Genomic DNA, 21,267 nt, shown 5'->3' with positions numbered 1-21,267 from the left:
TTGAAATCTTATTATCGGATCACATGTTGCCCTATTTTCCCCTCAACTCATAAATAAATGGTGAATCATGAAAACCCATAACTTTGAATAAAATATCTAGTTAACAGTCGGTGGATGGGTGGTTTGTATGACAGTAAGATGTCATTGTTGGTTGGGCCTTCCATAATTCAATTATTCTATTTCGTCATATTTAAGTGATTATGAATCGTTTTGCTTCAAGATACTTTGAAATAAAGCTAATATTAGTATATTAGTAGTAGTACTCCCTCCGTCCGCGAATAGGAGTTCCATTTTTCCATTTTAGTATGTCCGTGAATAGGAGTCCCGGTTCACTTTTACCATAAATGGTAATAGGGTTCCCACCTTCCACTAACTCATTTCACTCACCTTTTATTTAAAACTAATATATACAAGTGAGATTTCTATTCTACTAACTTTTTTCCACCCACTTTTCTTAACATTTCTTAAAACCCGTGACGCCCATTAATGGAACTCCTAATGGAATAGACATCATTAAAGCTAGATCGGAATTGGTAACCATTGTCTATTACTCTGCTATTTAGTTAACTTGCTGCCATTGATTCTAGTAGTTGGGCGGCACCTATCATTTGTTTATGTTTATTATCTCCTTTTTTATATTTTACTAAGAAATTGTTATTTAAAATATGCTACAGATATATGATATATTTATTTTATATAAAGAATTTAATTATAACAAATGTCTAATTACAAATATTACTATATTGTACGGAGTATGCTTCTAGACTCTGTGATGAAATTACATTATGCTATAGGTTTTTGCTCAATAAATAATAGCTATATTTTTTTTATATCAAATTAAAATTTCGTACGGTGTCATTGTTTCTATGCAACTTGATTATACTGGTTATTTCTTTTTTGCAAATTTAAGCTTTTATGGATATTTATATAAACAAATATGCCACATAATATATGTAACTATAGGTGTATATAGAGTGCATATGTTGTACATATGATTTGATCAAAATTTTTGATACTATAATTTAATGTTTGAATACCTTTTACTTCTTTAATTCTTGATAACTTATTCATAGGTTTTTAATACACAAAGATGATATTTAATACAGTACTATTTGAGTAGATCAATAACGAATTTATTGCACAATTAAATAAGTAACGTGGATACCTAGCATTGTACAAGATTATATCGAAGGATACACTAGAATCTAAAATGAGATATGTAATTAGCTATAATAGTACTTCAAAATCAATCTCATTTTTTATTTTTGGAAAATAAATACTTATCTTTAGGTTTACACTAAACTCAAACCTAAATTTTTTTTAAATTTTGTGAGTGAAGAAGCATAATATAGAGAATATTTTTTTAAGTTTGAATTTAGTGTAAATGATAGGAATAAAGATTATATTTGATATGACATTTACACTAACATAGGTTAGAGTTAGTGTAAATGATTGGTGATGTTCCAAGGGTAATACTACTAGTTCTATAAAAGAATGTTCAAGGTAGTTTGGTAAAGCTAAGGTTAAGCTTGGTGGTACTTAAATTAATTAATTTGTGAACAAACTCGTTTAATAATTTAAATTGACTAATTAATTAATACCTACATAAAAATTTTATTTCTATACTAGTATATAATTTTAGTAATTGCTTTAAGTCTCTAATTAACTTTATTTATCATAAGAATGTAATTAATTAAAATTAAATCTATTACTACTATATTAGAGTGAATAAAATAGTATATAAAATAAATTTTAGAAATCTCATTTATATTCGTGAGTCTATCATGCAAATAAAATTTTAACATTACAATTTTAAGATGTAATCAATAATAAATGGATATCCGTTTTGGTTATTGGAGGAAAGCCAATGTTCTAGGCCATAGCAACTCACGCTAGTGCTATGCGCGTCTTAATATATTTTTAATATATTAATTTTTAATTTTAAATTAATTAAATAAAATTAGAATTAATATTAACAATGAACAATACGAGAAATAATTTTAGTTATAAGAGAATAAAAAATCTATACAAATCAACATTGAAGCATAATAAATTTGAAACAAATCACATAATATAATGTTTAAACATTAAATAATAGAGTAGGAAGATAAAATTCTATCACAATAAAGAATTAAACACAATGGATAATTATTCATAATTTTTAAAAGGATTTTTGGCTTTTTAAACCAAAACCTTTCTCTGAATTTCGGTTTTTTCCATGAACTATGAGATTTGTTTTTAATACCACGAACTTTCATTTCGTTAGGATTTTCTCCTGGCGGGTCAACGACGAAACCCGGGTTGTCTACATGTCAATTTTAATCCTATTTGTCACTAAATTGATTACTTGGATCCTATTTGGCACAATAATACATACAGTTACAATTATTACATAACAAATGACAACTTTTGAATAAACAAAACACAACTTTAACATTTTGAATTATGCTATTCGGGTCGGAAATGTGGTATTTGGGTCGGGTTGGGAAAATCCTAACGAAATGAAAGTTCGTGGTTTTAAAAACAAATCTCATAGTTCATGGGAAAAACCGGAATTCGAGGAAAAGGTTTTGGTTTAAAAAGCCAAAACCACTTTTTAAAACTTCTTTATACACTACATTAACTTTAAAATTAAAATCAATCTCATCATTATTAACTACAACCTTCAATTTTTCACAGTTCGTCATAAAACTACAATAAAATAAGAAACAAAATCAATAATCAATATGTATTAAAATGATCATTAGTGGAACAAAGCATAAGATGTGATCTCAGTAGCATCCAATTTTGAAGAGAGAAATTTTTTAATCAAAATTCGATTTTTTTTTCTCATTGGAACCAATCAAATCCAAATGAAAACAAAAATCATAAGAATTAAAATTTAAAATCAATACTAACTGAATAGAAGGAAATACTAACTGAATAGAAGGAAGAGATTATTGACATGCAACTGCCTGTTCAATGGAAGGAAATAATTTTACATAATGTATAGGGCATGTATCAACATATGCAAAAACACTGTGTATGATAAATACTCCCTTCGTCCCAGATAATTTGGGACACTTTGACTCGGCACGGGTTTTAAGAAATCTAATGGAAAATGAGTTGAAAAAGTTGGTGGGACGTGTGTCCTACTTTTAAAAAGTATTAGTTTTATAATAAAATGTGAGTAGGAATGAGTTAGTGGAATATGAGGTCTACTACCAAAAATAGTAAAAGTGAAATGAGACAAATTATGTGGAACAGCCCAAAATGAAATATTTGGTCGAATTATCTGGGACGGAAGGAGTACTAAACATGCCAAGTATATGAATAGGCATGATGCTTTTGCACCTCGAATCAAAATTGAAACTTCACAACAGATCTTCTAATTTGAAGTTAAAATAAGTAACTTTAAAGTAGTATGTAGCTTAACCTGATATTCATAAATCATAAGTACCAATAGCTTCATTACTTCCAAGCTAAAAAGCCACCCATTATCACAGTTGATGCTCCTAAAGCCAAAGATTTCACAATGTGCCCCGAGTTTTATATTCCACCATCCGCAATCACTGGCACAGAGCTCTCAGCCGCGATTGATGCAACCTTATAAACTGTTGTTGCCTGAACATAACTGGCAAATACAAATAAATTACTATAGATAATAACTGTCGGATATAACCATCCATTAACTCCCTATTAACTTAAATAACTCTCCACTAATTTTAAATAGCTCCCTACTGATTTAACCTTATCAATAGCAATAAATATTTACTAAAAAATAGTTTTACTTAAATAATACTAATATTTATTTCAAAATGATATGTTTAGCCCTAAACACCTCCAAAACTCCCCTTTTATATATTGTATACCATTAACTCCCTATCAACTTAAATAACTCTCCACTAACTTTAAATAACTCCCTACTGATTTAACCGTATCAATAGCAATAAATATTTACTAAAAAATAGTTTTATTAAATAATACTAATATTTATTTCAACATGATATTTCCCTAAATACCCCCAAAACTCCCATTTTATATATTGTATAGATTCCTTTTAAGGATCATTGAGCAATGAGCATTCGAATATCTCGTTCATCTTCAGATCCCAGTAAGCTATAAAGTTTGTCATCTGATAACCTTTGGACTGATAATTTATTTTTGTGTCTTATTTTATCTCTCTTTTATAAAGAAGCTTCATCATTTAAAACTATTAATTATTTATTAGTTTATTGCAAAAAAAAAATTTAATTAGAGACTTAAAGCAATTACTAAAAGAAGGTCTTAACCCATTGCCTGCCAGAAGCCCATCTCCTAAAGCCTCATATTTGTATCTGAGAGATGGAAGCAACTATACAATTTGAACCAAGACTCATTGCAGGTACCGTTGCCAAATGCACTGCCCCTGCGGGCATTTATTAGTTTATTATGTTTGAAGCTGGTGAAGTTCATATAATTTTAAATGTTAAAAGTCTAATATTTAAAAATAACATTTAATATATATGTGTGGTAACACACACGTCGCCACGTCCTCGACCGTTTTTCCCGTTTCCCTCTCTTTCTCTCTCAGATTCATTTACGCCATCGCAGATCCGAATCCGATCCCCATTTCTCAACATTCACTCTCATTTTCCACATCTCCAATCATGGCCACAATGGAAAGCTTAATCGGTTTGGTGAACAGAATTCAAAGAGCATGCACTGTTTTAGGCGATCACGGCGGCGAAGGCATGTCTCTCTGGGAAGCCCTACCCTCCGTCGCCGTCGTCGGCGGCCAGGTATTCATCTACCAATACTATTAAATTAACCTCTTTAAATTAGTATATAATGTTTAAATTCACGTAATGTAGAGCTCGGGCAAATCATCGGTCCTTGAGAGCGTCGTCGGGAGAGATTTTCTGCCTCGTGGATCCGGTAGTATATCTATCTAACGCTTTATAGTTTTGTCGATATTTGCTTAACCGATCAGTATTCCTGTTCCTGACATGAAATAACTAATCATAATGCGTGTCGATTAGCCTTTTAATTTGTGGCGCTGAGAGATTGGAAGGTGAATCATTAATGTCAGTCATTGTACTGAACTAAATTTTATCTAGTGTTCATTAGGAAACTAAATTTGTTTCCGTTTGATTGGTAAAAGAATTCAGTGGGAACTGTTTGCACAATGTTTTGATGTATAATTTCTTATTTTAAAATGCCATTGTCAGGATTGCGCCTGATATTGGATCTTTTGTATCAATCTTCAATATCTGGATGGATTGAGCTAAGAACTACTATTGGTTTAACACCTACTGAGCTAAGGATCCTATTGTATTAGAGGACAAATATGCTATGTCATAATGCAAACTGAGAAAGAAAAGAACATTAAGAGATCAAATGTTAGATGACAAGACACATTTATGTTTATACTATTTGTATTTAAGAAGATATTAATTTGTAGTTTGGTTTACCCTCCTTAGCTGACTGCAGCAATGTATCACATGACTTATATTTTCTCATACAGGGTAGAAACTATGTGGTGATTCTGTATTGTATATAACTTTTCATAATTGTTTGTAGAACTCAAATGCAGCTTATGCTATTGGAATATATAGAATTGTTATACAGTTGTATAAGTTGGTCTGCTACTGTTTCATATGTTAAATTCTTGTGATTAAGGCATTGTGACGAGGAGGCCATTGGTGTTACAACTCCATAAAACGGAGGGAGGGACAGAGTATGCAGAGTTTCTACATGCACCAAGAAAGAAATTTGCTGACTTTGGTATGTCCCATTATGGAAAGAAAAAGTTATTTTTTAGTATGTTTAGTTTCCTTATGCCTTTTGTATTGTACAACTCCAATAACTTAGATTCTACATCAGAGTAGAGTCCAAGTTATTTTCCATTCATTTTTTTCTTAGTTTCTCTTCCCTTTTTTTCTCATGGTGGATTCTCTTCTGAGTAGTTTGGAGAGCATTGGTTGAAGGGCAAAAACTTCATGTACAGTAATATCACAGTTACCTTTACAGAAGGAATTAGTTTATGCAATCTTTTCTGTGCATGCTTATAGGCATTTGCAAGCAATACTATAAGAAACCAGGTCCTGGTACTCATGTAGGTCTCTGTATCTAGTGAGATATTTTTTAGTGGGGCAGCTGCTGAGACATAATCAAATACATTACCGCTTTCATACCATACATAGTACTAAGATCAGTTGTTGATGTAAAAGAGTAGGATATGGGAAGTGAGGAAGTGGAGATTCACCTAAGGAATATAAAATATGTAAACAATACCATTTTTTTTGATACACCAGCCATAAGATATGATACTCAGGCAGGTGGATATGATTAGTTTGCATTTTATTGGCTATTACTTATACTTCCTCACCTCTGTTCAGATTTCTCATTTTTAGACTGCATAAATATCTGATATATATTACCTCATGATCTTTATTCACCAATATACATTTTTTGATGGTGCAGCTGCTGTTCGGAAAGAAATAGCCGATGAGACTGATCGCATAACAGGGCAGACCAAACAAATTTCCAATGTTCCTATCCAATTAAGCATTTATTCGCCTAATGGTTTGTCGCTAGTCTTGGCCTCACTACTCTTGCTTAGCTTATAACCTGGATGACTCCCTGATGTTCCAATGGTTTCTCCCATTATACACGGATACTATTTCTTCTGGAAATCTGTTACACCGTGAACCAGGAGGGATAATTTATGTGCTATGCCTATCCTAAATTTGATGCCCACCAGAAACTCATACTTGTACCTTTGGAGAACAGATGCATGTGATTTCTTATGAATTCTCTATGTGATTGCTCATTCTTTGCGCTCATGTATTACATAGACTGCTGAAAGACCTAAGTTTTAAACTGCTTGAGTTATGGATATTTCCTGGTAGAATTGACTAAATCACTGATTTTCTGTGACTGAGATGTATTACACTTAGCAGTTCAGTTATTTTGATGTGTTATTACTGTATATATTCTCTGCCATTCACTCCTTGATCATTATTTTTGTTTTGACATCTGGAGAATCTGTTCTCTTTCTCTTGCAGTTGTAAATTTAACGCTCATTGATCTTCCAGGACTGACAAAGGTAGCTGTAGGTGAGCTCTACACCATCAAATATATACATGTGTGTGTGTGTTTACGTGTAAATCAACATTCGGTTCTCTATTATAGTGATCATATAAACTGAGTGGGACATACTCTTAACTTTTCAGAAGGACAGCCAGAGTCTATTGTTCAAGATATAGAAATGATGGTTCGTTCCTATGTTGAGAAGGTAAAATACTAATCTAACATCCTTACTTTGAGCACAGATATCTAGTAGTAGCTTTTTTTGGTTTATCTTGCTCACTCACATGATTTCTGTTCGGATATGCATATGTAAGTATGTATCATTAGTTTTTCATGTTCTTGACAGAAAGATTAGTAACTCACTTGTGAGAGTACTACTATGAGAACCTAAATTTCTTTCTTCTATATTTGATCAGAGTTTGCACCTTTCTAACTAAAGATATTGAGATACTACTATGAGAACCTAACTTTGATTCCTTCTATATTTCATTTTTTCTTTGAATGTTTATTTTGCAGCCAAATTGCATTATTTTGGCTATCTCTCCTGCCAATCAAGATATCGCAACTTCTGATGCTATAAAGCTTGCAAGAGAAGTTGATCCAACAGGTAGCATTCAATGGTTTATTAGCTCTTCTCTATTTGCTTATCCGTGTGCATGTGGTGTGTCTGAACAATCATTGAGTACAATAACTAAAGGTGAATTTGCTCCTCTTCTGAATTTCAGGTGAACGGACATTTGGAGTGTTGACTAAACTTGATTTAATGGACAAAGGAACCAATGCACTTGACGTAAGGATTTATCTTTCTTATGGCAGAAATAGAACCTTAATTTTCATTATTCAAGAGTTGACAATCTCTACCCATCTTCCAATTCTTGCAACTTTTTTTCTCATTTACTTATTTAATATTTTCTTCCTTAGGTAATTGAAGGCAGATCGTACAGGCTTGTGTATCCCTGGGTGGGCATAGTGAACCGTTCACAAGCTGACATTAACAAGAATGTTGACATGATAGCAGCCCGTCAGAAGGAAAGGGAATATTTTGAGTCCAGCCCAGAGTATGGACATCTGAGTCACAAAATGGGAGCGGAGTATCTTGCAAAACTTTTGTCTCAGGTATGTAAACCCACAATTACCTTGTTCTCTGCTTTTATAAGTGAGTAAAACTTTTTAATAACTATACTTCATTCTCCTTTGGTGCGCATCAGCACTTGGAGAAGGTCATTAGGCAGCGCATTCCCAGCATTATTGCCCTGATAAATAAGACAATCGACGATCTGAATGCTGAATTGGACAGAATAGGCAGGCCCATTGGGGTAGATGGAGGGGTAATACCAAAAAAAAATGATACCAACATGAGCATGAATGCTTTGTTATTCTTAATCTAAAATATTTTATTTACATTGATTTTCAGGCGCAGCTCTACACGATTCTGGAAATGTGCCGTGCTTTTGATCGGATTTTTAAGGAACATCTAGATGGAGGGTAATGTTCATTGGTCATTGTTTTTCTTATGTGTTCAGGGTCTCTTAGAATTATAGCCCTTAGAGTCTTCTAAACTGATTTAGTTCATATGATCAAATGCATTTCACTGGGTTTTAGTTAATTACTGCATTTCAGTAGATCAAGAGCTCCTCACTAGGGTTTTTATCTCGATGTGATGAGTTGAGTTTCAGGTAGGTGGAAACTATCTAGTTAGAAACTTCAAAAGAAGTGATAGTGTCGCATAATATCTCCTCTCATTTAGTGATATATGATCAAAATAATACTTGGCTTCTTGGAACAAGGATTCAAGTTGTTCATGAGACACGGCTTACATAGTGCTTCATGCATTGGTAGTAGCACTTGGAAAGGTTTATTAGTACTCTAATACTACTATATAATTACAACTTACATGGAGAGTAATGGTCCAGCAACAGAATGAACTTAACTTAAACAAAGAACTGTGCCAAAGTGAAGTGTGTTTCATGGAAGGACACTCGAAGAAACTTTGAGCATAACAAAGGCGTCACATTTGAGACTGTTGAAATTGATGAATGATTACTTGTAGGACCATTATGTGAAATTTTTGTCTGTTATTAGCTTAATTTTGGAATTTGGAGCTCCCATCATTAAGATTGTCTGTATGTATAATTCCTACTTCCTACTTCCAATACAGATGTAAAACCGTGTGAGCACTATGTGAGGAATGGTGCTCTCATGAACAGTAGTTGAATAAATTATTCATTGGTATGGGACATTAAATTCCAAGCAAACTATCTGAGTTCTAAGCATTGATGGACAAATTGTCTTCATTTACAAATTACACTTATACTTTATGAATTTTTAACTGAGAACTGCAGTGTCAGATTAGGAGGTCCTTAGAAGAAAATCAGATATCCGATTAGTGATAATATACAAGATTTCACAGCTCTAAAGATTAGTGTTCATGATCTGCAAGTTTCTGCAGTGCCTTCTTCTGAATCCTTTATTTGGAATACATTGAGATATTCTTTTTAAATTTTTTTCTTTCACAGGAGGCCAGGTGGAGATAAGATATATGGCGTGTTTAATCATCAACTACCAGCTGCCCTGAAGAAACTCCCATTCGATCGACATCTGTCTCAAAGTAATGTTAGGAAAGTAATTTCAGAAGCAGATGGGTATCAGCCTCACCTGATAGCTCCTGAGCAAGGATACAGGAGGCTAATTGAGGGATCACTTGGCTATTTCAAAGGGCCAGCTGATGCTTCAGTTGATGCGGTACCTTCTTTAACCTCTTTATTATACTACTCCTAATAATAAGGTTTGATGATACATGTGTTGATTTTTCCTACTCAAATCAGTTTACATGGACTTCGGCCTGCCACCTCCTCATTGCCTTCTTTGAGGCTTTGAGCCCATATCACTATTTTGGTTTTCAGCAATGAATAATTCACTCTTTGGTGGCCCAATATATCATCTATATGCCTAGATTTACACTTCCGAAATATTTTAGCGATGATTAAGTGCTATTCGGATCCTTTTGCTATACCTTCATGTACTTGGAGATGGTATACAAAATTTCCTCTCAGATTCGAAATTGACATGGTCATTGTATTTCGGCTATTCTTAACCTTGTTCCTCAAAATATGCAAGCTGGATTTATATACTGTACTATTCTAACTTGACTTATGTTTAGTCTGTGATATTATCAAATCTTTGATGGTTGAATTTGATGCTTTACATTATCGTGTAGATTGAGACCTAAAATTAATCTTTTTAGTAAAAGTGTCATTTATTAATATTTTGCTACTGGATATCATGATGGATTATGCATTCCCTGAAATTTTCACTAATAACTTTTGATGGGAGAATGAATCGCTCTTTACTAAGGAATTATGCATTCCCTGAATTTTCGTATGTGGCAGTATATGCAGAGGTGGTGATCTTAACTCTCAATTGTAATGTTTTTTGTAGGTGCATTTCGTTCTGAAAGAACTAGTGAGAAAATCTATTTCTGAAACAGAGGTAAGCACTTTTAGTTATGACCATTGTTAGCCCAAAGGGTTTCTCTTTCCTAATGTTGAGTAAATGGGCATGTAGGAACTGAAACGATTCCCGTCACTCCAATCTGATATCGCAGCAGCTGCAAATGAAGCACTGGAGAGATTTCGTGACGAAAGCCGTAGGACAGTTTCACGACTAGTGGAAATGGAGTCATCTTATCTGACAGTAGAGTTTTTCAGGAAGCTGGACGCAGAGCCAGAGAAAGGCAATAATAATAATAATAATTCATCATCGGGTCCAAATGCAGACCGCTATACTGACAATCATTTACGTAAAATTGGTACATCTTCCAATCTCTATTTCATGCGATCAAGCTTTCTTGTGTCTATGGGCCTATGGCGATGAGAATCTGAGTAACTTTGCACTTATATACCACGTCTTGAAGTAATTAATGCGAGCAATTGGTAACAGGTACAAATGTGGCCGCATATGTTAATATGGTATGCGATACCATGAAGAATACACTTCCAAAGGCCGTCGTTCATTGCCAAGTTCGAGAGGCTAAGAGATCACTCCTGAATCAATTCTATGCTCAAATTGGAAGGAAGGAGGTATTTGGTCCTAAATTAAGTTCTAACTCTATATACATATTTGAGCAAAAAGTAAGATGATGTATTTAATGTATACAGAAGGAGCAACTGGGCAAGATGTTGGATGAAGATCCATCGCTGATGGCAAAAAGGGAATCCATAGCCAAGAGGCTTCAACTATACAAGGCAGCACGTGATGAAATTGACTCTGTTGCATGGAAATGATGAACATTTTCTTCCCAATATCCCTTAATCTAACCTTTCATTCACCAATTATGTATCTTCCGCTCATTTTTGTACCAGAGAAATGCACTTGAATATGAAGAACGAATAGCATATACAAAAAAATATTCTACGAAAAGGCCAACTAGTATAGTAACATAAAATGAAAAGAGAAGTTAAAATACACGGTATTGACACTGGGTAATACAAGCAGCACACACAAACATATATACGATTTTTAGCTATAATACAAAATACGAAGAAGCTACTGAGTCATGGTCATGGAGAATCCTGCCTCGTAGCTAAGCATAATTCATGCAATTCATTTAGAACCCATTCCTCCCCGTTGTGACCTCCAAGAACCAAAACTCGGGTTCCCCCAACAACGCACGTGCTGTGCCCCCATGCGAACTTTGGTGGCTGCCCCGGTACGTTCAGAGTCCTCCACGATGGTTTTTCTTCAGACGGATCCAACAAAAACAGCTGCGATGGAGAATGAAGGCCTGCTATCGACCCGCCAAATACTATGATCCGTCCACAGGGCATTGTTACAGCGACATGGTCGAGCCTTGGAGGTGGAACCACTGCATTCTGTCCTCCAACATCCGTGCCGCATTCAAGCTGCCTCCACTCTGGCTTCTCCTTCTCCAGATCGATGCTGTATGCGTCCCCTGACCGCAGCTGCAAGTGCCCTGTCTTTGCTAGGCCACCGAACATCAATATCTTTGTCCGTCCATACACAGAGAGGGAGTGGCCTAATCTAGATGATGGGGTCCATGAAGACGGGATCTCTTTCCACATTGGCTTGTCCATGTTCAGATCCAACAGAAACGTGTCGCTCAGGAGTACTCCTGCGTCTGTGCATCCACCTGAGACGACCAACTTAGAGCCCTCTAGTGTGCAAGAACTATGCCAGGATCTAGGCAGTGGAGGAGTTCCGCCAGAGACTTCTTTCCACGTTGGCTGCTTAGCGTCCAAGTCGAGAACAAATACATCATTCAGCAATCCTTGTCTTCCGCAACCACCAAAAACTACCAACCATGAGCCATTCAGGCTTGAGAGCGTATGACCCCAACGCCCTGGAGGAGAACACTTAACACTTACCCTACGCCATTCTGGATTTTTGACATCGAGGTTAAGCACAAACGTGTCATCCATTGGCTGCATATTCACTCCCTCACCTCCAAACAAAACCAGCCTATTACCAACAGCACATGCACTAAAATTGCAACGTGACGGCTCCACTCCACCTCCTACAGTGAACTTCTTCCAAGAAATTGCTTCAAGAGTCGTAAGTTCCCTCGCCAAACGCCCCCATCCTAACTTCTTAGTTATCAACTCCAGTGCACCTGTGACATCTATTCCCCATGCATTTTGACATACCATTTTCCTTACATGTTCATTCTTGGTTAACTGCCGGATCCTTCTGCAGACAGACCCAATCGAAGCAACATCTCTTGGTGTCAATCGTGACAGAATATTTTGAGCTATAACTTCATCAGACAGCTGCAAAAGCGCACATACTTCTTGCTGTTGTTGTTGTTGTTGGCTGTGTAGTGTACCTCCACCCTCTTGAAAGGGTTCCACTAACTTGCTGTCCCTTTGGTGCTGATATGTCTCTTTGAACACAGGATATGATACATTATTTAAGTCTATCTTTGCTTCAGTAAATATCTGAATTCCAATAACATGTGTGACCACACCATCATCGCTGTGAATTGGCATGAGTCTCAGACTGTTGATTAAAGGAGTACCGTCTTTCCTGAAGTTAAGCAGCTCTCCGTGGAATTCAATACCTTCCTCAAGGCATCTTCTCATCTCCGAGACAACCACGGGATCAACCAGCGGATGTCGTCTCTTGGCGCGTGGGTCTCTAAATTGCAGGAAGCGGCTGATGAATACAATGTCAATTTCAGCATAGATTCATAACCTTTGGATCTGAGCATTCAGCAGTTATAAGTGTTTTCACATGATATTTATTTATAACACATAAAACACCTCAAAACAGATACAAACACAGCATAAACTGTATAAATTGTTATGCAATGTTTCAGAGCAACAGATCTTGATACACAAAACAAATCAAACTAATTAACTAATTTCATGAAGCTGAAGTGTTAATTTGTACACAATAAACAATCTCTTGAAATCAAATACTAATGTTTGCACAAACAAACTGTATAAAATAACATTATTAATCTGTGAGCAAAAAGTGAACATAATTCCGTTAGCGAAACCTAAATAAAAGAGAAAATCCATGGAATATCAAAAGGAGAAGCACAGAAAGTGATCCTATTGAATAAAGTAATTCAGGGGAGCAAAATCGAGGAAACTAGATACTACTATTTCTCAAGTAAAACTTTCAATTCGAAACAACATACTCACTTCAATTTCCATTTTAAAAACGCAAAAAAATGTGGAGTCAAACACCTCAACATAGAGGAACAGTTACACACAATTGATTTACCAGTTGCGACCGAGGACTTCGTCGGCGCGAAATCCAGTGGAGAATTCGAAGACGGTGTTGACGTATATGACCGGGAAGTCCGGCTCCATGACATCGGAGACAATGATCGAGGTCGGCGCAAGCTCCGGTGAGTAGAATAGCCGGTCAGCCGGAAAAACATCAGCTCTGGCGTCGTGGTCCATGTAATCGGCTTCGTCGCCCCACTTGAGGCGCTTCCGAAACATGCGGTCGCGTTCCTTCTCTTCCTCGCTATCTTCCATTATCATTCCTCTCTCTCTGTGTCTCTCTCTGTGAGTAAAATTGAATATATATTCGATTGGGCAAGAACAAGTAATATAGTTATTGGTGACTTGATACATAGCACTCCTTTGGGCCTTTAATTACCAAAATGCACTCTACACTTGAAAAATGGATTTATTTTCCTTTAGTTACAGATAAAATACTAATAAAGCAAATTTAAACTAGATATAAGTCAACTCGATTTTTATTTTTTTTTCTGCAAGACAAATTGAAGAATAACTAGTGCTCTCGAATTAACAGATTGTCTCTGAAGATGAAATGACTAGCATAAAAACACCTCAAATCTGCTATAAAAATAAATATATTGATGAAGATTTGAAATTGTAATACAAAAATAAAATGAAATGGTTGATACAATGGTGAAAATGAATTAAATAATAGTAAAAAAAGAGAAATGTGCAACATGGGCGTATTAGCAGAAACAGTTAAATACTACTCTATATGGAAACTTAAAATACTTTATATCCAAAGACAAATCTCTTATTCTAGCTCATAATGTTGAATTTCATCATTTTGTGTGTTTCAGTTTAAAGCAAGAATCATGAAAAAAAAATTATATACACTTCACAATTTTATTGGTAACAATGAATTAAATTGATGCTACAATTATGTGTGGAGAAACCATAATTTGTTAGGATTGGTGAGAATGACTACTTTGGTTATTAGGTGGAGCGTAGAGGGGTAAATAAGTAATTTAGGGGGGCCGAAGATGGAGAGTGGATGGAACTAGGTTGGGATATTTGTCATGTGATTGGTGGGAAAAATATCAAAAATATCTCAATGAGATCGTCCACGTCACCCAAGATATTTTGGTTCTTTAAAATCTAAATGAAAGTGGATTGAGGGGTTGGAAATACCCTATTATCTTTAGTTATTTATTGGGATCATAGTAGCATCTAATTTTATCCTTCTAATAGTTAATGTATGTGGGTAACAAGTAACAACTAATATTTCTATTTCCTATTGTAAGAGTATGCAAATTTTGTACATCTCGTTAATAATTATGATATGCTTATTTATAATTCGCAAGACTATTTAAATAACTACTTATATATTTATATATTGTAGTATTATGATGAGGTTCTACACTCCACATGCTGTGTTTGTGTAGAAACACGATCCATTTTGAATGTGAACCAAAAAAACACATTTACTTGTGTATTTTGAAACATTAAATTAAATCGCATGCTCATTATGATAGAAACCGCATATTATACGTCGCATTTACTTGGTAGATAAACAAAAAAAAACATTTATTCTTTGTGTATTATGTGCAAATGAGGGAACTGCATTTTCTTCAAAAAAGAATTTGAATTTTAAATGGACTTTCTGCGTCTGGACACTTTGATATATATCTGGAGTTTCAAAATATAACAATATGTTTAGACATAAATGTGAACCTTCAATATAAAAATATTTTTGAACTATGAAGTGTTCCTACTCTAATTTGCTGGGATTCAAATTAGTTTGAATGTTGGAGGTTGAGGTGTGTGTAATTTGAAATTTGAAAAAAAAAAAGAACTTCAGGATAATAGTAGTTGGTTGACTTATCTATTGCTAAGTGAATTTCGAACACGTACACCTCACAATTTTCATTAGTGGACCTAATGAATTCGAACAATTGCTAATACAATGCTTCAAGCGAGATACCATATGCAGTTTTGTGACAAAAATACCTCAAATTTTGGGTGAGCTGGAAATCACATATCCACAGATAATAATATATTCAATATTAAAAGTGTAAAATCCGTATATCCTTGTAGGGATGTCAATCGGGCTAACTTATTCAAGTCAACCCACTAGGATTGTCGAGCTATTTGAGTGTGAGCTTATACGAGTTATGAATCTTTCGGGTCATAAATTTTCAACCCTAACCCACTAGATTTTGGGCTAATCCATCGGCTATTCGGGCCTCAAAACTTTCAAAAATAATCTCTTGTATCAAAATTTTCCTTTAAAAAATGATTTTAAATTTAGATATTTTTTATTTTTAGTTTTAGAATCATATAAAATATTCAAATTTTCATAATTTTCTTCAATAATAGTTAGAGAGAAGCCTTTCATCTCGATCAACTATACATAAACAAAGATAAATCAAAATTAAATCAATCAATTTGAATTAAAGCTCGTGTTCGTGTTATTATTTTGGTATTGTTCATAATTAATTCTTTATGAAAATTAAAAATCATATCTTACATGAACAATTATTAAAATGATAAATATGTTGAATTATTAAAATGATAAATATGATGAGATTTTTGATGAGTTAGTTTTTAGTTTTGTCTTGAATAATCCTTGCATTAAATTTTGTTTTTAAAAATTCCAAAATTACGGTAAAGTGGACTCGTGAATTTTAGACAGAGGTCCATGTTCCGTTGAACAAATAGTTTCAATTTATAGATTATAGTGATACTTTCGTCTTTCGGTATCGCGAGGGTATACAAAGGGATCATTGAATACAATCCAAATAAGCTTAGAAGAGAGAGATAAAATTGTGAATTCTAAGCAAGTTGGTTTTGTTATGATTTTATTTTATCTATTTATTATACAGTTGTTATATCTGTGTTCGAGTATAACTCGATCTCTCTTCTAGATTAAATTGATCTTTTATTTAAGTTTTACCTTTTTCTATTAAAGAAAAAATTTCTTTTGCCTATGAATAAGCATTTTTATTGTTTCCATGGAAGCATATAGTATTTGATTCAATGCATTTTTAGTGCCAATCTTTCTTTTGTGTTTCTTCAAATTACAGTGCTAAGAGTGTAAACTGACTTAACGGTTTTCGGCTATTTGGTGTCAGTCTTGATATTGATTTGCTTTTTGAATTGCACCATACTATGGAGTATATGGAACACCCGTTTCCACCCTTTTATCAATAGCATAGAAAATAAAAAACCACATGTAAGCAGAATTAAACACAACGCCTTCTTGAATTACAGTGCTAAGAGTGTGGTTCCAAGGCTCAACACGAAAGAGAGATTAAGATTTGGGCTCCCTGGGATTGAAGATAACTTGTGTGTCTGTTGCAAAGAAGAGCTAGAGACTGTTGATCATGTCATTTTCGAATGCAGGTGTTCTAGTAGGTTGTGGTATTTCTGCTACGGATGTTGGAATTTATCTCTTTGTTTTCCCAGAGACCCGGTCTCGTGCTTCCTCAGCTGGATGGACGCTCCTTTAATCAAATTTGATAAAAAGATGTGGTGCCCCCTCTTCTACGTGACAGCATGGTCCATTTGGTGGCTGAGGAACAAAATTGTTTTCGAGAAGGTTGTCCCAAGTTGGGAAACTGAGAACAAACTCTTGCTGTTGGAGGCTAGGTTCATGGGCTGGTGTCCAGAGTTTCCATTTTTACCAGAACAAATTTATGAAGAGCTGAGCTGGGTTAGAAGATGGACTGACATCAAGCATAAGGCTAAGGTTGCAATCAAAGACCACTAATGAGGTTCGTCTTGCCCTCGGTTTGATGTAATGCTTTGTTGGCCTTGGTTGCTTGGTTGCTTGATGGCTTTTGCTTTTGGTGTGAGCTGTGGTGTGAGCATTGGTCGTTTGATTGTTTTTGCTTTTGGTTTTTTTGTTGGTGCTTAGTTTTTTCGTTGGTCTTAGTAGATTTGTTTTTTTGTTGGGGTGTTATTGTTGAACTTTTGCTCACCATCTTTTGGTTTGAGCCTATTTATATTAAAAAAAAAAAAAAAAAAACACAACGCCTTTTATTAATTAGGAAAATCTTATGATAACTCAATTTTGACATTTAAGTTACTAGTATAAGTTATTGACGTACATGTTTTTTCTTACTTACACACAATATTAAAATTTTATTACTATTATTTAAGCTAACTAATATTTTGCTCAGTGATTACACTTAAATAAAGTCTGTCAACTAAAGCATTTAATTAGTAAGGTTAGTTGATGCTTTAAACTCCAATTTTGCTGGTAAGTTTGTCAACGGATATTTTGTCATCAATCCTCTACTAATCGGTTCAGTTCAATAAACCACCCCTATTGCAAAAAACAATCTATTTCATGTTTTCAACTGCACACCACATAAATGATTTTGTTGATTACAACAGAAACAAATATTATTCGACAATGCTAGGAAATTGGTGATTTTATGTTTGTTTATTTTGTTGAGGCTTAGTACGTATGATTCTTTAGATTATAGTGTTAATTATTAAAAGTAATTATAGTGGAGTAGTATTATTTTATTTGGGAGCAACTCACAAATATTAGAGTTTAGCTATATGGTAATGAAAAAGAGGTGTTGATAAGCATTTAATAAAAACAAAAAAAGAATAGTGGAGGTGTTTCAATTTTGGTGGGGGAGACGTGTTTGAAATTGATGAAAAGGGATGGCTCGCTCAATATACTCAATATTGGATGGATCAAACGGCCCTCTAGCTCTATCTATGCTTTTCACCCATGCCTTTGCTGGCAACACACTTCTTGAAGGATCTGAAGAGGTTCCATAATTCAGACACGACGAAAATCCCTGTTTCAGTTTAATTAATCACCAACCCACAAATAGTATGACTTTAAATTTAATTTAATTTTTACATATATATATATATAAAAATATAAAGGACGGTTAAAATAGTAAGGATAATATAATGTACTCCTACCTTGTAGATGAGAACTTCAACTTGTTCATCGTCCACCATTGCTTGTACCAAAAGAATTTCATCTTTCACCAATTGAGTGTAAGATTCGAGCATCGCTAACTCTTCGTTATACCCATAATCCTCGTCCTCGTTGTCGTCGTCATATATGATTCTTCTCCTTGCACGATGTAGAGTTTCGTTAGCTCGTTTGATTCGGATTTTCAGGGGATTATTGGAGAAGGGAGAGGAGTAGGAGGGGGCTGTTTGGGTGTATGAAAATGGGTTGGGATGAGGGAAGAGTGGTATGGAATTTGAAGTCCATTTACCCAATTGCTTTAACATGGGAATCGATTGAAATGGGATTAGATGTGAAGATGCAGAACGATAAGGTTCAATATGTTTGAGGATTACAATTTTTGAAATTGGGAAAAGATAAGGGATATATATTTTTCTCACCAGTCAGATTTCGCCACAGTAGGCGTGTTTGAGCAACTTTTTATTGACATAAAAATCCTATGCTTTTTGGTTCAAAATATGGGATAATTGCTATTTGAATTCTTAATTTCATCTCAAATTTGTAAGTTGGATTCCGATGAAATATTAACTAAAATTTGTCCAAAAATTCCGATGCCCAAACTTTTATTTCTCACTCTTCTTTTGATTAGAAAAAAAGAGATTTGACCCTCTAGGAATTCCACAAGGGTTAGTACATATTTTCGTATATGATTAGACACTGAAATTCACAATCATAAACGTCCAGTCATATGCCAAAATATCTCCTCAAATTAAAGTGACAAAAGTTAAATTTCGGATGATGTGGATTAGTTTAAGTACAAAAATTGAAAATAAGAATTAGAAAAAAAAAATAGCTAAAATTAGGACAAGAATAATGAAAGAAACCAAGGAGAAGCAAATCCATATCAATCAATATCGTTGTAAACATAGAAAATGAAATCCTTCCATATTTCTATAGTAAACACGCCCTATAAAAGGTGATGAATGTAATGATAGTATAGATTCAAGTCCAATATGATGAATGTAATGATAGTATAGATTCAAGTCCAATACAATATGGTTGATAAAAAGTTTTACTACCTCCGTCCCACAAAGTTTGTTCTATTTTACCATTTTCGTTCATCCCATAAAATTTATTCGAATTGGAATCTTTTTAAAAGAAGACATTAAATACATCCCTTAATCTCCTCAATGTGAGACCCTTAAAGCATCATTAACCCATCCTCATTTCAGGTCCCAAGTCCCATCCACATCATTATTCCCCTAAATTTGAGTCTCAGACCATAACTCCTCTAACCCTGCAGGCCCCAACTCGAGCACTGTTAAATTGCACTATTCACAACTCCAATCTATTTTACTCATAAAATAGAATACGTTTGAATAATTCAAATACGAAAAATTCATTTTTCATTCAAAAATAATAAATTATAAACTAAAAAAATTAAAAAAATTAGAACAACAAAAAAATGAAAAAAAAAAGTACTTCTTTTTCCTTTTTCTCTCGCCCCTCTTCTTCCTCTCCAAAATACAAAAAAAAAATAAAAATAAGTAAATAAATAAATATAAATGAGAAAATTGGGATCCTTGCCCCTCTTCTTCCTCTTCCTCCCTCTTCTTCCTCTTCCAAATGCAAAAAAAGATTAGAATTGAGGCTCTGTCGCCCTCTTCTTCCTCCCCCCCTCCCTCTTCTTCCTCTCCCAGAAACCGGAAATTGGGGCCGGGACCGGATAAAGCTCACCTCCAACGCAGGCCAGGCTGGACCCTGGGCGCGTTCCCAGGCCGCGATTGTGTCCCCGGGACCGGCCCAGGCCGGAAAACCCTCCCCTCCAACGCTGCGTGATAGGGGCCGGGACCCAACTGCGGCCTGACCCCTAGCGTTAATAATGCTCTTATTCCACTACACACTTCCATTCAATACAAAATTAAATAATTTTATAAAATCTGTGCTGAACCAAAATGAGACAAACTATGGGAGGACGGAAGGAGTCTTTCTTTTATTTTTTGCATTTTACTTTTCAATAACAATATTTTAAAATCTTACTATTAACTAAAATTATACTAAAATGAGTGAAATTTGTGCATTTGATGCAGAATGCGCATCAATCTAATCTAACAACGCATATTCTAGTGGTTTTTCCTATTTGAATTTGTTGTCGGCAAACAGAAAATTGAGCTTATTTAGATTCAATTACTCAAAAATTCGATAATTATGAATACGGAATGACGGCAGACAAAGATTGTTTAGCGACAGCTTTAATTAATGCAGTTTCTTCCGTGCTATCCTATTCAATATTCAATATTCAATTCCACCAATAATCTCTCTCTCGCTAACCCATCCTCTTTCACTCCCTCAATCATTGCCTCTTCTGCTGTTGCGTTCCTTGTTTTCACTTCTAATTCTCCTCCAGATCTCTTCTCGTCTCATGCTTTTTCGCGATTTCGGCTGTGCGTGAAGTTATGGCGTGCACGAGCGGTGGAAAATTGGAGGTGTCGCAGCAGTTCCCGGTGGGGCTCAGGGTTTTAGTAGTGGATGATGACGTCATCTGCCTCCGCGTTG

General features: G+C 34.7%; 3 protein-coding genes across 4 annotated transcripts; 1 reads left to right on the top strand and 2 right to left on the bottom strand.

The window, feature by feature from the left end:
- Window positions 1-4,532: 4,532 nt before the first annotated feature.
- On the top strand, window positions 4,533-11,402 carry LOC125221810 (phragmoplastin DRP1C). Its single transcript, XM_048124073.1, has 16 exons — window positions 4,533-4,760; window positions 4,833-4,896; window positions 5,641-5,745; window positions 6,445-6,546; window positions 7,029-7,079; window positions 7,197-7,258; window positions 7,570-7,660; window positions 7,779-7,843; window positions 7,975-8,169; window positions 8,262-8,381; window positions 8,468-8,538; window positions 9,570-9,795; window positions 10,492-10,542; window positions 10,618-10,861; window positions 10,993-11,132; window positions 11,211-11,402. Exons 1-16 carry the CDS (start codon window positions 4,629-4,631, stop codon window positions 11,334-11,336), a joined length of 1,845 nt encoding a protein of 614 aa, XP_047980030.1. The 5' UTR covers window positions 4,533-4,628; the 3' UTR covers window positions 11,337-11,402.
- Window positions 11,403-11,461: 59 nt separating this feature from the next.
- On the bottom strand, window positions 11,462-14,079 carry LOC125221809 (adagio protein 3-like). The gene is made up of 2 exons (XM_048124072.1): window positions 13,801-14,079; window positions 11,462-13,224 (listed from the first exon to the last, which is right to left on the bottom strand). Exons 1-2 carry the CDS (start codon window positions 14,064-14,066, stop codon window positions 11,613-11,615), a joined length of 1,878 nt encoding a protein of 625 aa, XP_047980029.1. The 5' UTR covers window positions 14,067-14,079; the 3' UTR covers window positions 11,462-11,612.
- Window positions 14,080-18,314: 4,235 nt separating this feature from the next.
- LOC125223857 lies at window positions 18,315-19,119 on the bottom strand. 2 transcript variants are annotated; one of them, XM_048127161.1, is made up of 2 exons: window positions 18,717-19,116; window positions 18,315-18,586 (listed from the first exon to the last, which is right to left on the bottom strand). In XM_048127161.1, exons 1-2 carry the CDS (start codon window positions 19,035-19,037, stop codon window positions 18,404-18,406), a joined length of 504 nt encoding a protein of 167 aa, XP_047983118.1. In that variant the 5' UTR covers window positions 19,038-19,116; the 3' UTR covers window positions 18,315-18,403. The 2 variants fall into 2 exon arrangements, with proteins under 2 accessions (XP_047983118.1, XP_047983119.1); XM_048127162.1 differs by having other exon boundaries at window positions 18,374-18,549; window positions 18,717-19,119.
- Window positions 19,120-21,267: the final 2,148 nt, after the last annotated feature.

This window comes from Salvia hispanica, chromosome 4 (genome assembly GCF_023119035.1).
Source record: "Salvia hispanica cultivar TCC Black 2014 chromosome 4, UniMelb_Shisp_WGS_1.0, whole genome shotgun sequence".
Lineage (NCBI taxonomy): Eukaryota > Viridiplantae > Streptophyta > Magnoliopsida > Lamiales > Lamiaceae > Salvia > Salvia hispanica.
Note: the sequence above shows the minus strand (reverse complement) of the source record. Positions and strands in the feature narration are given on the sequence as shown.

What these genes read in the sequence shown, in the direction of transcription:
- LOC125221810 (XM_048124073.1), top strand. Translation starts at nt 4,629, where the DNA reads ATGGCCACAATGGAAAGCTTAATCGGTTTGGTGAACAGAATTCAAAGA. An exon ending in TTCGTTCCTATGTTGAGAAG is followed by an intron (nt 7,259 to 7,569) that starts GTAAAATACTAA and finishes TTTATTTTGCAG; the next exon opens with CCAAATTGCATTATTTTGGC. An exon ending in TTGCAAAACTTTTGTCTCAG is followed by an intron (nt 8,170 to 8,261) that starts GTATGTAAACCC and finishes GGTGCGCATCAG; the next exon opens with CACTTGGAGAAGGTCATTAG.
- LOC125221809 (XM_048124072.1), bottom strand. Translation starts at nt 14,066, where the DNA reads ATGATAATGGAAGATAGCGAGGAAGAGAAGGAACGCGACCGCATGTTT. An exon ending in GAAGTCCTCGGTCGCAACTG is followed by an intron (nt 13,225 to 13,800) that starts GTAAATCAATTG and finishes TGTATTCATCAG; the next exon opens with CCGCTTCCTGCAATTTAGAG.
- LOC125223857 (XM_048127161.1), bottom strand. Translation starts at nt 19,037, where the DNA reads ATGTTAAAGCAATTGGGTAAATGGACTTCAAATTCCATACCACTCTTC. An exon ending in TTGAAGTTCTCATCTACAAG is followed by an intron (nt 18,587 to 18,716) that starts GTAGGAGTACAT and finishes AAACTGAAACAG; the next exon opens with GGATTTTCGTCGTGTCTGAA.